At 33.5% G+C, this 16,982-nt stretch overlaps 1 protein-coding gene across 1 annotated transcript; it reads left to right on the top strand.

Moving 5' to 3' along the window:
• Positions 3,678 to 9,730, top strand: LOC109718749 (endoglucanase 7-like). Its single transcript, XM_020245143.1, has 5 exons — positions 3,678 to 4,237; positions 4,350 to 4,562; positions 4,668 to 4,868; positions 5,067 to 5,321; positions 8,719 to 9,730. The coding sequence occupies exons 1-5, from the start codon at positions 3,983 to 3,985 to the stop codon at positions 9,397 to 9,399; spliced, it is 1,605 nt and encodes a 534-aa protein (XP_020100732.1). The 5' UTR covers positions 3,678 to 3,982; the 3' UTR covers positions 9,400 to 9,730.

The raw sequence follows: 16,982 nt of genomic DNA on the forward strand, positions 1-16,982 counted from the left end.
AATAATGTTGCAAAATTGAGAAATATTCGACATTATTTGTCTAAATAGTATTTAACAGTATCAATTGTAGATTTATTTTTAAAACATGGTAAAAAATAATAATTTTTTTCATTTCTGCTAATAGAATAAAAAATCTAAACTGGAGATTTTTAAAATCATTGGAAGTTTTATTTACCAAACGCCTAACTTTCGGTTCTGAAAATTAAATTATTATTATTTTTTTTTTCTAAAACTATATAAATTGAAGGGATCAAATTTAGAGCACGATATACATATTTATTGTTGAATATAATTTGATTTATTTTTGAATATTTGGAAAATGTGGGTAGTGACAAATTTTTGACGTTAAAATTGAAAGAGACCGCACGCGTAAGTCACGTAATTTATACAACGTGATTTAAGCGTAAAAAAACAAATTAAAAAGAAAGAATCCAACACGTTTCTAATAAAGTTGCTCCTTCCACAATAAATAAAAATAAATAAAATATTTTAAAAAAAATCTCAAATATAATATATTTTTACATCGCTATTCTATTATATAAATGTGAACAAAATATTTAATGCGAAGAAATAAACGGTACGAATCTAAAATGCATGAACATGAATGAATAAAACGTTGACGTTGAAAACCATCCTCGTAATCTTTTTTTTTTTTTTTTTCTTTTTAATATTTTGAAATTACTATTCTGATTTTTCTTAAGAATCTTTTGGTGAATCCTATCAAAATTCATTCGAATTTGAATTCAAATTTCGACTTTGGATTGGGTTTAATTACATAAAAAAACCTGTTCTAAAATACTTAAAATTCAATCAAAATATAAAATTTGCAGGCGCCATCGTATATATATATATTTTTTGAAAGTACATCAGTGTATAACTTTATTATTATATTACAGATTGACAAAATAAAAATACACTAAGCTACAGAGAAGCTAATTAATATTTACTCCCTAACATTTTGAGAAAACTATCCAACTTTTCAATTTATTTGATTTGAGTCGGTTAACGGTAACCTGACTTCAAAATTTAAGCTAATTATTTAGTTTAATAAATTTCTAGTTACGAATATTATATAATATATGATAATTAAACTTGTAAAGATAAACGATGAGTTTAAATTTTGAAACAGGCTGACAGGTTGGGTTTAAAAAAATCAAAATTTTAAAAGATCAGATAGTTGAATCAAAATGGTCCATAGTTCAGATAAGTTTTGTATATATCTTTTTACCTAAATAAAATCAATTAAATCACTCCCTTTTTGAAACAAAAAAAGAAGAAATTTGACTTGAAAAAAATGATTTATAGTAAGTTGTGGTTTGATTTGAATCATTGGGTCAAAATCAATTTGCCTCTCATGGAAAGAGAGAAGTTACCCACCACATTGATTAAGACACCACCCACACCTAATAATAATATTTTTTTGTCATTGGTTTGTTCTCCAATTTGTGATGTTGAACACTCCACTAACATAATTTTTTGGGGTTTTGTGCTCACCAACTTATGTCAAAATTTCAAAGGTAAAAATGCATGAGTACCCCCTCAACTATAGGATATTTTGTGCTGGCCCCGTCAAGTTTAGATTTTTTTTTTTTTAATTCTATCAAATGTAGTAGGAGTTGAGTTGGAATGCTATTGATAGCAAATAGGCTCCGTTTTTATTCATTTGGTTTTGATAATGGAGCCTCCAAATCGACGAACGGTATCATTGAATATGATCAATACCACTTGAAGCATTTAGAAATTAATTTCATAATTTTTGATATTATTCTTTTATCCATCAAATGGACACAAAAATGAACGGTTGAAAATGAATATTTTTTAAAAGTGATGATAGGAATCTTGTAATCAAGATCGATAGTATAAATCTTGTGCTAAATAGTTTAAAGAATTTTCTAACCAAAATTCAATTGATTTGGATATCTTTACACCGTTAAACGAAAAAACGCTCATATCGACTATTAAAATTATAAATTTTAAAACCCTTTGATCATTAAGTTAATGATGTCGAAAAGATTTGAAATTTAATTTCTAAATACTTCAAGTGGTATAAATCATATTCAATGATACTAATCGTGGTTCCATCATCGAAAACAAATGAGTAGTAATGGAGCCCGTTTGTTACCGATAACATTCCAGCTCAACTCAATGCAATAGTTTAAATTAGTTTATAAAAAGTTAAATAGGATTAGATTTTTTTAAAGTTACTTAGATACTAAAATTTAATTTAAAAAAAATTAGAAGGTAGAGAAGTGTCAATTTATAAAATTAAAGTTGAGTGGTCTTTTCCAGAATTGACTATAGTTGAGGGGTCTCCATACATATTTGCCAATTTCAAGCAAAATAGTGGGAAAGGTGTGATTGTTGTGTGACAAATGTATGGCTTGTTTTAGTTCAGAAGCCACAACTCCATCCCAATCATTTTATTGGGTTGAAATTGCATGAAGGCCCTCCCAACTTTAGAGTGCTTTGAAATAGATCCCTAAATTTTTTATGCTTTTGATTGAGATTCTTTCAACTTCTAATTTTTTTTTTATTTATTTGAGTCTTTGTATCTAGTTAAGATAAAAAAAAAAGTTATCCAATTTTAATGGCTCTATTAGTTATCCAACTATTAATTGGTCTAGTTTTTCTACTAAAAATTAATTAAAGTTCTTAAATTTGGTGAAATCGTTAATGAATTTGATGAAATTTCTAATTATTTTATACTAAAATCACTTAATTCTAAAAAAAAAAACAAAAAAGAAAAAGAAGTTGAGGGCATACGTACAGTTAAACACTTTGTTTAAATTTATATCCAAAGAGCCATTAAATCAGTTAAATCAAACAAATTAAAAATTTCGGTACTAAAATAAAAAATATTGAGAGTTTGGGTAAGTAGAATCAAACAAATTAATGTTCTTCGTGGTGATCGAGCCTTTGAATCCTAATTTCTTACTATAGAAAGTGTGGTAAAATTATTTCTGAATGATTTTCTAATTATCGTAATAATATTTTGAACAGCATGATATCATATATTTATCTTATTCTAAACCTATACGTGAAATGACTCAATTGAGCTTCACAATTCTTACAAACCGATATGTTTGAGCTATTTCTGAGTGATTTATTTATATTTTTTTTCTTATTTCTCGTCATGAGACCGTGTTATCTCATTTCTGTAATTAAGTTCACGGACCCAATAAATAAAGCAGATAGTATAGTATCTCTTTCTCACCGAAAGAAAAAATAAAAAAAATAATATGATGCACCTACAGTAAACTCAATTAAAACAATATAAAAGGACCCATCAATGTAAGGTGCAATATCTCCTGTGCAAGTAACCAAGCCTAGCTACCTAATCAATCTCTTGACCCATTATAGTCCCAAAAAATGTTTGACCTAGTAATGTTACACATCACACAAAAATGGTAAAATAAAATAAAATAAAAAGAAAATTAGAAAAAGGGAAATATACAAAACGTTGCCAAGTCCCCATACTAGAATTTTTCCATCTATAGATAGACCCAATCAACTTTTCTCTCCACCCCAAACCCAAGAATCTTTTGATCTTTTCCACTTTACCCCCAATAAAATAATAATGTATCATTTTGTTTTGTTTTTTTTTTTTTTCTCTCTCCAACCCCATAAACATGTATGAATTTTTCAGTATGAATCCTTTGACATTTCCCCCCCACTACTACTTGTTGGGCTTCTAAGAAGCTCCCCTATCCCTCACCCCCCCCTCTTATTAAGCTTAATTCGTTTGTTAAGGAGTCTATTTTAGAAGAGACACAGGAGTGGGTGTGTGAATCATATCTCCCCCTCCCCTTAGTATTGGTAGAGAAAACTATTTGTCACCATAAAAAAAAAAAAATAGTAAATGCAAAGGAAGAGGTTGCAGCAGCAGTAGTACTCATCTTTCCATGATTGGTGCATGCAACAATCATTATTTGTATTTGAGGCCTCTCATCTCTTTCTCTCTTATTCCTAAATTTTGGTGGGAATGGGGAGGGATCATAGGGGGAAAGAGCTCCCCCCCTTTGCTCTTTTGATGATTCGGCTACTCTGCTGTTTTGTTGTATTATATGCTGTTGTTGCTGCTGCGGACGCATCTTCTTCTGCGGCAGCTCTCGACTACGCGGGCGCGCTGTCGAAGAGCCTGCTCTACTTCGAGGCGCAGCGGTCGGGGCACCTGCCCTACAACCAGCGCGTCGCGTGGCGCGGCCACTCGGGCCTCACCGACGGCCTCGAGCAAGGCGTATGTTCCGAACATATATGCTCGACAAATCTCTCGATCGGGTCAATCTTGCTCCTCTTCGCTCCGCTCACCGCACTTACTAGCGCCTTTTCTTTTCTTGATACGCATGCAGGTCGATTTGGTCGGCGGGTATTACGACGCGGGCGACCACGTCAAGTTCGGGCTCCCGATGGCCTTCACGGTGACGATGCTCGCGTGGAGCGTGCTCGAGCACGGCGAGCACGTCGCCGCCGCCGGCGAGCTCGAGCACGCCCTCGAGGCCATCAAGTGGGGGGCCGACTACTTCATCAAGGCCCACACCGAGCCCAATGTCCTCTGGGCTCAGGTACAACATTTACGCCCGAGAGCAAAAATAATAATAATAATAATAATATGTCTTTTATTTCTCGTTGGTCTTGAATTTTGGAGAATTGTGATTGGCTGGGAATAGGTAGGCGACGGCGGGACCGACCACTACTGCTGGCAGCGGCCGGAGGACATGACGACGTCGCGGCAGGCGTACAAGATCGACGCGGAGCACCCCGGGTCGGAGCTCGCCGGGGAGACCGCGGCCGCCATGGCGGCCGCCTCGATCGTCTTCCGACCGTCCGATCCGCATTACGCCGATCTCCTCCTCCGGCACGCCGAGCAGGTATATACCAAGTACCAAAAATGGATCAATTTTATCTGAACTATAGCGCATTTTTTTCCCTAACATACATATATGTACTTAGATATTAAGATACAAGGTTTGGTACAATTGTCAGAATTTTTTAAGTTTCAGTACCAATTTTAGGGTGTTTTGCATTTAAGTCCCTGAAATTTTTGTATTGACAAATAATGTGTGCAGCTGCTGGAGTTCGGGGATCGGTACAGGGGGAAGTACGACGCGAGCGTGAGGGCGGTGAAGGGGTACTACCCGTCGGTGAGCGGCTACTATGACGAGCTCCTGTGGGCCGCGCTGTGGCTGCACCGCGCGACCGGGCGGGCGGAGTACTTGGACTACGTCGTCGCCAATGCCGACGGCTTCGGCGGGACCGGCTGGGCTGTCACTGAGTTCAGCTGGGACATCAAATATGCTGGAGTCCAAGTCCTAGCTTCCAAGGTATTCATTTACGGCTATACCCCTAGCCAATTATTATTTTACGCTCTTATATATATATAAATATATATATACACACTAATACTATAGAATTTCGTAACTAAGATTCGAACTTAAGAACTTTCGGTATTTTAAATCTAAATTTTCACATTAATCCTTAAATAAAACTTTGGTTCTTGCATCTCCCCACTTTTGAGGGCAATGTATATAAATAAACAATTTTGCAAGGGTACATGTGCAAAAATGACCATTGATTTGAAGCCTCTTCTTTGGTAGTTTTTAATTTATGAACACAAAGATGCTGTGCCAGCATTATTAACTAAGAAATTATTTAATAAATTTGCTTATTTATTTATTAAATTACTTGTGTGCATGAGATTATATTAGCTGTTTCTTAAAGTAAGGAACTGGTAAAAGCATATTAGATATTGTTCATGAAACTGACTTTTTCCCTACTTTGGATTTGAATCTTCTAACCACATGATTATCATTATCATTATTATAATTATCGTGTTTGTGAGAAAATTAGGCACTTCCTCTACCTTCTAGTGCTATAGTTTTATTTCCTTAATTTTATCGTGTGGGTTTATAAGGCACATTGCGAGTGTTATTTAGCCTACGTCTGCTTCTGCTTTTAGCAATACTCAGTTTCGGTAGTAACACTTATTCTTTTATTAAACACATCGTTAAGGTAATATTTTGTTCGATTACACTGCATCGTCTAAAAATAATTATACTAATTATATTTTTTAGATATGACTCGAACTCAAAACTTTCTTAAACCCAACACTATTATGCCTTAGGCACTGGGTTTCCAACATTTTTTTTAAATAATATTTTAATCTAGTGTTTCTGATGTAAAAGAAATTAAGCTTGAGAAGAATCTTTCTAAGATCCCAACTAAAACCAATATTATTTTAGTTATAAATGCGTGGTGGGTAAAACGTCCTAATTGTTTTGTGTTACCCTTTCTTTTTCATTGATGAGGAGACCTTCAAAAAAGAAAAAGTATAATCATTATTATAAAGGTTTTTTAGATGCATGCATATCTTATTGGTGTTTTCTTTTTTTTTCCTTCACTCAATAGGCATTGGATATATATTAGGTTGAGGATAAATAAGAAAAAAAAAAGAAGCCTATAAACCCTCTAAATCTTTCCTTTTTTATTCAAGAATATGGTAAATTATTACTATGATAAGAGATATTATTGGGACATCCAAATAATCTGAAAGTTAGGTTATAACTGTTTCACAAATTACTATTTTAGAAATAAGACAATACACAAAATTGCTATTCCAGTGACCATATGTTACCTGAATTACTGTATCTAAGGTTTAAGATTCGATCTCTGCATGTGTAGTTACAAATACGACTTTGCTAATATTCTCGGAGTACGTAACTATTACTAGACAACCAAAATTCGTCGAATTCTGATAGTATTTGGTGGGGGATAGTGAAAGTGATTAGCGACCGTCTTAGATCTATTTTTCCCAACCAAACTATGTCTAAAATTATTAGTACTAGGTGAACAACATGATGAATTAATAATCACACCAACAATAGTTCCCTTCAACAAGGAGTAAACTATAATATTTATTCTATTATTCTAGATTTGTCCAATAGTAGCTCGAGATAAGAACAGCTTGGAATTGTCAAATCCAGCTCATAGATTATTGTTGACCAATCAGACACAGTTCTAACTAAGGAAAATATATAATGTGGAGTCAACAAATTGCATCCATGCATGCACCAACTCACCTCTCTCTCCTTGTTTTTTTTATGTGACTTTTTGGGGAATGAATCAATGTTAGTGAGGTGGGTTAACCTAAAATGACCCACCTTTGACAATATGGTACTTTCTGATAAAGCTTTTATCTGAAAAATGCTGTAGGAGAAGAGCTGTTTCAGATTCTGGTCAATAGTTCTTGCTATAAAACAATTAGAAATTTTAAGTTTAAACTTCTACTTCTAAACATCTGTAATCATATAATTGCAGATGAAAGCAGCGGTGGGGCCAAATAGGTAACTAACTGAATGCATTGGCTCATTTATTTTATGACTTATTAGGGAGCAATGTACATGCTAGTGAGGTGGGCAAACCAAAATTGACCTATTTTTGACTGTACATAGGCATTGGTTTGTTTGAAAATGTAGCACATTAAGTTCTCCCCAAAAAGTTCCCTATAGCAAAATCAAAATTGCAAATTGGAATCTTTGTTTCTAATCCTTCAAAATCATAATTTCACTTCTCGCAACAGCAAAAATATTATTAGATCTTTTTTAGGCAAAACTTCAAATACCACCCTTTGTGGTTTCACACTTTCTCACTTTAACACCCTGTGGTTTAAAGTGTATCAATTTAGTGCCATATGGTTTCATTTCTATCTTTTTATTATCGATTCCACTAATTTTTTTTGTTAAATTAGTGACAAAGTTAAAATTAAAGGGTGCTTAAGTGAATATTCGATAAACCTAGGTGGGGTATCTAAAGTTTTCTGTATATAATTTAACGAAATATTAACGAAAAGGCTGAAGAAAAGATAAAAATGAAACCACATAATACTAACTTGATATACTTTAAACCACATGGCACTAAAGTGAGAAAGTGCGAAACCACGGAGATGGCATTTGAAGTTTACCTTTTTTTTATTTATGAAAAATTTTGGTTATTGTTAATTGCAATTAAAAGCAGAAATGGACGTATTGTCGAATAGGTAAGGTTTACGTGCAATCAGTTTTTTGTGTAGAGAGCTTTGTTGAGATAGGTAGGAAATTATAGGTATGTGGGACCTAAATTATTGACTCCTTAAAGTGGGGTTTAAATAAGTGGAGCAATTATACCAACAAAATAAATAAATTTAAAACTCATAGTTTAGGGTTTAACTCTGATTTGAATTTGACTCATATATAACACCAGATATTTTCTCCTTTGTAGTTGAAGAGGCATTTATGTGTGAAAGGGGCCTTCACATGTTTGTCTCTTTCCTTGCCCAATTATTATTTCCTTCTCACACATATCTCAATTGTGATGCACTTATTTGGTAAATGTCCCCTTCAATTGTTACACCTCCCTTTTGCTTTTAGTCCTTAATTACAGATCCAAAATATATGGATTGAATATACACATCACATTTATTGTGTGTAAAAACAAAATTTGTAATTATTTACTACTTAGAACCACAAGATCATGCACATAAAAATAAATACAAATGTGTATAAGTAGGAGCACATGTGTGGTAGATTATTTTACTTAGTGTTTGGGACTCACTCTTGAAATAAATGCACGGAGTTGCGCCCATTGTGCTCTGCTCTTTACGTACATTTTTTTTTTTTTCTCTACTCGTAGTTTTTCAATTTTACAATTATGTACTAACTTTTCAGTTATCTCGCCTCTTTTCAGTTGCTAATGGAAGGAGAATTCGAAGTCGATGAAAAGCAGGAGAAAATACTAAAGCAATACAAGTCGAAAGCCGAGCACTACTTGTGCTCGTGCCTTAACAAGAACACGGCCGGCAGCAACGTGCGGCGCACCCCTGGTGGCCTCCTCTTCGTTCGCCAGTGGAACAACATGCAATACGTCTCCGGCGCCGCCTTCCTCGCCACCGCCTTCTCGAACTACCTCTCGAAATCCTCCAACCAAGAGCTCACTTGCCCAACGGGCTCACTGGGCGCCCAAGAACTACTATCTTTCGCAAAGTCACAAGCGGACTACATCTTGGGCTCGAACCCTACGGGACTCAGCTACTTAGTTGGCTTCGGGTCCAAGCACCCCAGAAGGGTGCACCATCGAGCTGCTTCGATTCTCCCCTACAAGAAAGACAAAGCTTTTATTGGATGCGCTCAGGGTTACGATGCATGGTTCGGCCGGGGGAAGGAGAACCCTAACATGCTCGTCGGCGCGATCGTCGGGGGGCCAAACGCAAAGGATGAGTTCCGAGACGCCAGGGGGAACTACATGCAGACAGAGGCCTGTACATACAACACCGCGCCGATGGTCGGTGTGTTTGCGAGATTAACACAATTGCAAGGACAACATACTCAAGGGTTTAAGCCTCCTCAAAGTATATCCTCATACAAGTAGGGCACTTAGGCACAATAGTACTACAAGATTGAAGTACATATTTTTTTTGTCCTTTTTTTTTTTTCTTTTATTCATTATTGGGGATCATGGATGAGATTATTCTTTCTTATTTTGAACATAATGTATAGCAAAAAGAAAGAGAGAAAGAGAGAGAGAAAGAAAATAAAAAGCAAATTCAACATAAATTACTAGCTACCTCCTCTTCCTTTTCTTTTTCTCTTAATTGATTCAATTGTTCATTCCATTTGTAGCCATCTACCCCCCTTTACTTTGTCCCCGTCTCAATTCCCTCCTTATACAAAATTTTGATTCGATTTAAACTTGTACTTTATTACTGTCTCAAATAGATCTCAAAAGTTTTGATGATTGCTGGTACAGATCGCGTGTAAAACTTTATGAAAACGAGTTATAAAGTGGTGGATACAATTGAAAACAAAATTTATGCAAGGGGGTGATTAAAATACGGCGCAAAGTGCAAGGGGTGTTTTATAATTCAGCCTTATGTTTAGTTATGAACTTCTAATCATCAGAAGCAAACACATCAAGTTAAGATAAATAGTTATTTTCATTTTGTTTATCCTAGTATGCTACACCTTTTGAATTAATTTGAGCAGGCTCACGTTCAGTTTGAAATTAAAATGAGTTAAAACAAAATCTAAGTCGTTTTCGACTCGAGCTTAATCTGAGCTGGCTCAAATTTCGAACAGATTTCAACTGACCTCTAAGAAAATATTAATACTAGCTGTTATTATTATTATTAATTTTTTATTATAGATGCTTGCTTTTTTTTTTTGTAGTATTACTAATTAGTATTACACTTTTAAAAGCCATCTAATAAAAACAAAAGGTTAAAAATAGTATTTGAATTTACTTTACATGTAACGACTGAATCACCAGCTCAAAATATTTAATCTCAGTTATTATTATTATTATTATTATTATTAAGACTTATAGTTTTTTATCTACCTAATCATAATTCTTTTCGTCCAATGTGGAATTATTGGGTGTCACAGACTTCCGCCGTTTAGGCCTTGACGTTTTTGTCAACTCAGTCACGCACACAGCCTAAAATTATTAGGCGGTGGTGAGCCCCACTCATATTTTTGGTGGGTAAATCGACTCTTATACGTACCAAATGTAATGACCCAATCCGCTGGTAATAATAATTAGTTGGGTCCAAACCATCACCCAAAATGTTTAAGCTAGTTATCTACCTAATCACAACTCAGTTTCTATTTGATATAGGACTATTGGGGTGAAAATAATATTTATATATATTATTTTAGTTTCAAGCTATATCAAGCCGAAACACGAGCGAGCTGGGTCAACTCGCAAATTTAGCTTGTTTATTTTCTTGGGTTGAGAAAAGTGAGCTCGTAATCTGCTTGTTTATTAAACGAGCAAGCCGAATTCGAGCCGATTTCGAATCAAACAATGGCTCGCTTGTGAACGGCGAGCTGAATTGACAGAGCAACTAACATTCTAGCTACAACCCACCTAATTAATACCCTAACATCAACAACTTATTAATGGGTATAAATCACATGATCCAAAAATGCTTTATAACTAAGCCACCAACAATTATTTATGTGTTACTTACATCTCAATTCTTTTTCTTTTTCTTTTTCTTTTTGACAAAAATGACATTATATAGCTAATGTGAAATTATTGTGGTGCCAAACAAATAAGTTGAGATTAATTTCATATTACACTGATTGAATTTGATCAAACAACTTGATTTAGCCTAAAAGACCAGGTTAAGGCTCTAATTAAACAAATGGGATTTTAGGTGTTGTGTTTATTTGTGGGATTTGTGGAATAATATTTACATACCAACCATGTGTTTCACATGTATTTAATTATCATCTTTAGATAAGCTATTTGGAATTACAGTCAAAATGCGTACATTATCCATTTTTTATATTAATTCGATTAAGATATAATTTTTGCGTTTCCACTCAAAAACAGAAACGTATATCTCTGCATGCTTCGACCCCAACTTTTCTTGGTCCAATAATGATAGAAAAATCCTGATGTCAAATTTGAAATAATATAGAAAAAGTTATAGTAAATTTAGTTAAGTTCTATTTTTTTTTTATTTAATATAAACTACTTTGAAAACTTAAAGCATGTCGACTGATAAGTTAAAAAATTATTGGAGGATAAAATCGAATGATTTTTTTTAATAATACTGTAGTATAAATTTATTTTAGGAACATAAAGACATTTTGAAAGAAAAATTTACATACTTAAACTTTGGATTAATTTTATACAGGTCGCTGCAATTGTATCAAATAGCAAATATATNGATTCGATTTAAACTTGTACTTTATTACTGTCTCAAATAGATCTCAAAAGTTTTGATGACTGCTGGTATATATATATCGGGTGTAAAACTTTATGAAAACGAGTTATAAAGTGGTGGATACAATTGAAAACAAAATTTATGCAAGGGGGTGATTAAAATCCGGCGCAAAGTGCAAGGGGTGTTTTATAATTTAGCCTTTATGTTTAGTTATGAACTTCTAATCATCAGAAGCAAACACACCAAGTTAAGATAAATAGTTATTTTCTTTTTTTCTTTTTTTTCTTTTTTTTTTTTTTGAGAGATAGGTAGCACGCTACCCGCTTCGTTTATTTCATTTAGAAATAAACTAAGCTAGAATTGTGAATCAATTAGGATTCGAACTTGGGTCTCCGGTACCAACCACCAAACCCTTTGCCACATGCTCTAGGGACGGTTGGTGATAAATAGTTATTTTCATTTTGTTGATCCTAGTATGCTACACCTTTTGAATTAAATCGTCAACGAACCGAACATGAGCTAGCTAGAGCCAATATGAGATCCGCTCAGAAATAATTTGAGCAGGCTCACGTTCAGTTTGAAATTAAAATGAGCTAAAACAAAATCTAAGTCGTTTTCAACTCAAAATTAATTTGAGCTGGCTTAGAAAATTTTTCGAACAGATTTGAATTGATCTTGAATAAAATATTAATACTAGCTGTTATTATTATTATTATTAATTTTTTATTATAGATGCTTGCTTTTCTTTTTTTTTGTAGTATTACTAATTAGTATTACACTTTTAAAAGCCATCTAATAAAAACAAAAGGTTAAAAGTAGTATTTGAATTTACTTTACATGTAACGACCGAATCACCAGCTCAAAATATTTAAGCTCAGTTATTATTATTATTATTATTATTAAGACTTATAGTTTTTTATCTACCTAATCACAATTATTTTCATCAAATGTGGAATTATTGGGTGTCACAGACTTCCGTCGTTTAGGCCCTGACGTTTTTGTCAACCCAGTCACACACTCAGCCTAAAATTATTAGGCGGTGTGAGCCCCACTCATACTTTTGGCGGGTAAATCGACTATTATACGTACCAAATGTAATGACCCAATTCGCTGGTAATAATAATTAGTTGGGTCCAAACCACCGCCCAAAATGTTTAAGCCAGTTATCTATCTAATCACAACTCAGTTTCTATTTGATATCGGACTATTGGGGTGAAAATAATATTTATATATATTATTTTAGTTTCAAGCTATATCAAGCCGAAACATGAGCGAGCTGGGTCAACTCGCAAATTTAGCTTGTTTATTTTCTTGGGTTGAGAAAAGTGAGCTCGTAATCTGCTTGTTTATTAAACGAGCAAGCCGAGTTCGAGCCGATTTCGAATCAAACAATGGCTCGCTTGTGAACGGCGAGCTGAATTGACAGAGCAACTGACATTCTAGTTACAACCCACCTAATTAATACCCTAACATCAACAACTTATTAATGGGTATAAATCACATGATCCAAAAATTAATGCTTTATAACTAAGCCTCCAACAATTATTTATGTGTTACTTACATCTCAATTCTTTTTCTTTTTCTTTTTCTTTTTGACAAAAATGACATTATATAGCTAATGTGAAATTATTGGGGTGCCAAACAAATAAGTTGAGATTAATTTCATATTACACTGATTGAATTTGATCAAACAACTTGATTTAGCCTAAAAGACCAGGTTAAGGCTCTAATTAAACAAATGGGATTTTAGGTGTTGTGTTTATTTGTGGGATTTGTGGAATACTATTTACATACCAACCATGTGTTTCACATGTATTTAATTATCATCTTTAGATAAGCTATTTGTAATTACAGTCTAAATGCGTACATTATCCATTTTTTACATTAATTCGATTAAGATATAATTTTTGCGTTTCCACTCAAAAACAGAAACGTATATCTCTGCATGCTTCGACCCAACTTTTCTTGGTCCAATAATGATAGAAAAATCCTGAGGTCAAATTTGAAATAATATAGAAAAAGTTATAGTANACGATGTGTTTTCGGAGATTTTTCATTATGATAATATGATGAGCTTTTTATCCCCCGAACTTAAGTAAAAATGTTTTATTCTTATTCCCCAACTTAGAGACTGGAATAACTATCGTAAAATCTATCATTAGTTATAGGACCCGATAGATTAATAATTTTTCCTGTTATTAGACCACGGATGAAAACAATACCATCATATTGTAGTTGAGGAGAAGAAAAGAGAAAAAAAAAGTTAATTATACAAACATTTAAAATGTGTTCATGAATTGGTAAAGTACGAAACGTGTTTTCATATTAAGTAACATTATTATAATTTACCAGACAAATAAGATCTCTAGAGAAGATCAACTTACGTTCTTTTTGATTACATACTTCTGTTAAGGTAACGTGTATTAAGATTTTATTTAGAAAAAAGAACTAAAAAAAATGAGGTGACTTGTATAGATAACTTAATAATATATATATTCTTACTTTGCCTTGCCCGCCTGCTGTGCATTGGGAATTTTATCGAGTTCGCCCGCCCCGCGCCCGCACCGCGTCGCGTACGGCTAGACTCGGCTAGATCCCCCCTCTCTCCCTTGCCTTGCCCGTCCGCTGTGCATTGGGAAATTTGTTGAGTTCAAAATTATATAGATAACTAGCAATTTCAATCTATAACGACTGTTTCTTTTATTAAGGAGACCGGGTTAGACTGTTTGGATACCCGTCCGACCTAAACCGGGTTAGATTATATATTGTTCACAAATTTGAGATTAGGTAAAAATAAACAGAGAACCCTTTCTCTACATTGTAATCAAGAGGGGTATTTTTAAAATCCCTATTAACGTATATTGATGGAATTTTTTATAATTTATTATTTATACAAGGATGTTTTAAATTCAATAATCTAAATAGAGAGGTTTTCAGAAAGGCAGACGTTTATATAGGAAGACAATGGTTTTAAATCTATCGGTACTCAATTTTTTCGATTGGTGTCAATGGTGTCAATTGATTTATTATTTTACTGAAAAATTAGGATATATTAAACATAAGGTTACAACTCGGGCCAATAAAAAGAGTGAGAGAGGAGAAATAAGTACCGCTACCGCTCTGAATACCGACGTCGCTGCAGCTTCCGCTCCGGGAGCCAACGTCGTTTTTATTCTATGCGCCGTGCACGGGGCCGTTTTCGCTCCTCTTTCTCTCTTTTTTTAATCAAAAAAAATTCATGTTTAAACATTCCTATTTTACCAATAAAATACGTGGATAGTAATTTTTTGATTGCCATTTAGTTGCCGTATATATATATATATATATATATATATATATATATATATTAATAATGGACAACTTCAAAATATTAAAAAAAATATAAAATAAAGAGTGAAGTTCAATTTGTCACTATGTGGGTTAGCGCATTTTTATTTCACTATTCTATGACTCACGAAATTAGACTTTACTATGTAATATTAATTTTGTGTCACTTAAAGACTACTTTTAAATAGGTATGTATAAATCGCAAGATGGCAAAACAAATTTTGCAACCATATGATTTATGTATTGTCTTTGAAGGGACCGGCTGAGGGGTTATCGAGCACTCTTCAAACCCACACGGTACAAGTATAGCAGAAATAGTATCTTTTGGAGATGAAATAAACGAGAACGATCATAGAAAACAAGCACAAAAATAGCACAACAACAAAAACAAACAGGAGAACACAAGAACACATGATTTACATAATTCGGCCGATAATGTGTCAACCCACGTTCACGGGTAAGAGCTCATTAATGCGTTCTTTAATTAATCACGACACAAAAGTAAGAAGGAATAAGATTATATTACAAGAATCTCTTTCTGAGGAGTTCCTCACATTTTACTATCAACTACGGTATATACAATAAAGCTGTAAACTCTAAAACATGAATTATAAAAGTTATAATCCTAAAACCTCAATTCTAATAGGAAACGAACTACACTATCCATCCAAGTCCCTTATTCACTTCTAGTCATCAATTTTTTCCTAGAAATTATCTACAAAGTATATCTGAATCATCCGTAATCTTAAGGCACAAGCTTAGAGCAAATTGGAGTTACCCACTGTATACGTTATTGAGTTGAGTTTTTGAACCCAAATTGGAGTACCAGTACTAAAACACATTCAAAAATTTCAATACCATACTCCAAATCTCATATAGATACTAAATACAAAAAAATAGGCTTCAACAACGTTGAATTTTAGGGAACTCAGATAGAAACTTTTGAGGTACTCTGGTACTTAAACTTTAGATTTCGGTACTTAATTTCCAGAAAGCTCAAATATTCAATTTTTTTACTGTAATATCGATTCAGAAAATGGCTTCGTATAATCCAATAGTTTTACGATCAATTTTTATGACAAAACAGAATAAAATTACAGAATAACAAAGTGCAACTTTTAAATCTCTATATAGAATGTAAAAATATGCTAAGCCACAGAGGAGAGGTTTATCCTAAAATAAAACTCAATTGTCCCCATTGGCACTAAAAGAGCACAACATGTGTCTAAATTATAAGTAGGGGAGGATGTGAGAAAGAGAAGGAGATGATAAATAAGTGTGTGAGAAACAGAAGGAGATGATAAATAAGTGGGTTGTTTTCAGGTCCACCATGCATGATGTATCACATTCAATAAAGTGTTGTTGCTCCACTTGAGTTGCTAGTTTAGAAACCCAGGATAGAGTCAAAAATTAAAAAAAAACAAAACAAAACAAAATTTGGAGGGAAAACTTCAAAAACCCCCTCTGTGGTTTCGTGCTTTCTCACTTTAGTACCCTGCGGTTTAAAACGTATCAATTTGCCCCCCTGTGGTTTCGTTTTTATCTTTTTGTTATCAATTTTATTATTATTTTTTTTTAAAATCAGTGACAAAGTTAAAATTAAAGGATACTAAAGTGACTATTCGATAAATATAGATGGTTATCTGAAGTTTTTTGTATATAATTTAACGAAATATTAACGAAAAAGTTTCCGAAAAGATAAAAATGAAACCACAGGGGGGTAAATTGATACGTTTTAAACCACAGGATAGCAAAGTGAGAATGCACGAAACTACAGGGGAGGTTTTTGAAGTTTTCCCATATAAAAATGAATATATGTTTAAGATTTGGGATAAAATATCGTGAATTAACCTTGTAGGTTTCTAATTCTATGTGTGCATTTGGCTTCAAGAGGTCAAATTTCGCATCTGGTGATTGCAATGCATTTTTTTTTTTTTTTTTTTTTTTTAAA

This window comes from Ananas comosus, linkage group 12 (assembly GCF_001540865.1).
Source record: "Ananas comosus cultivar F153 linkage group 12, ASM154086v1, whole genome shotgun sequence".
Classification (NCBI taxonomy): Eukaryota; Viridiplantae; Streptophyta; class Magnoliopsida; order Poales; family Bromeliaceae; genus Ananas; species Ananas comosus.

What these genes read in the sequence shown, in the direction of transcription:
- LOC109718749 (XM_020245143.1), top strand. Translation starts at nt 3,983, where the DNA reads ATGGGGAGGGATCATAGGGGGAAAGAGCTCCCCCCCTTTGCTCTTTTG. An exon ending in CCGACGGCCTCGAGCAAGGC is followed by an intron (nt 4,238 to 4,349) that starts GTATGTTCCGAA and finishes ATACGCATGCAG; the next exon opens with GTCGATTTGGTCGGCGGGTA. An exon ending in CCAATGTCCTCTGGGCTCAG is followed by an intron (nt 4,563 to 4,667) that starts GTACAACATTTA and finishes GGCTGGGAATAG; the next exon opens with GTAGGCGACGGCGGGACCGA.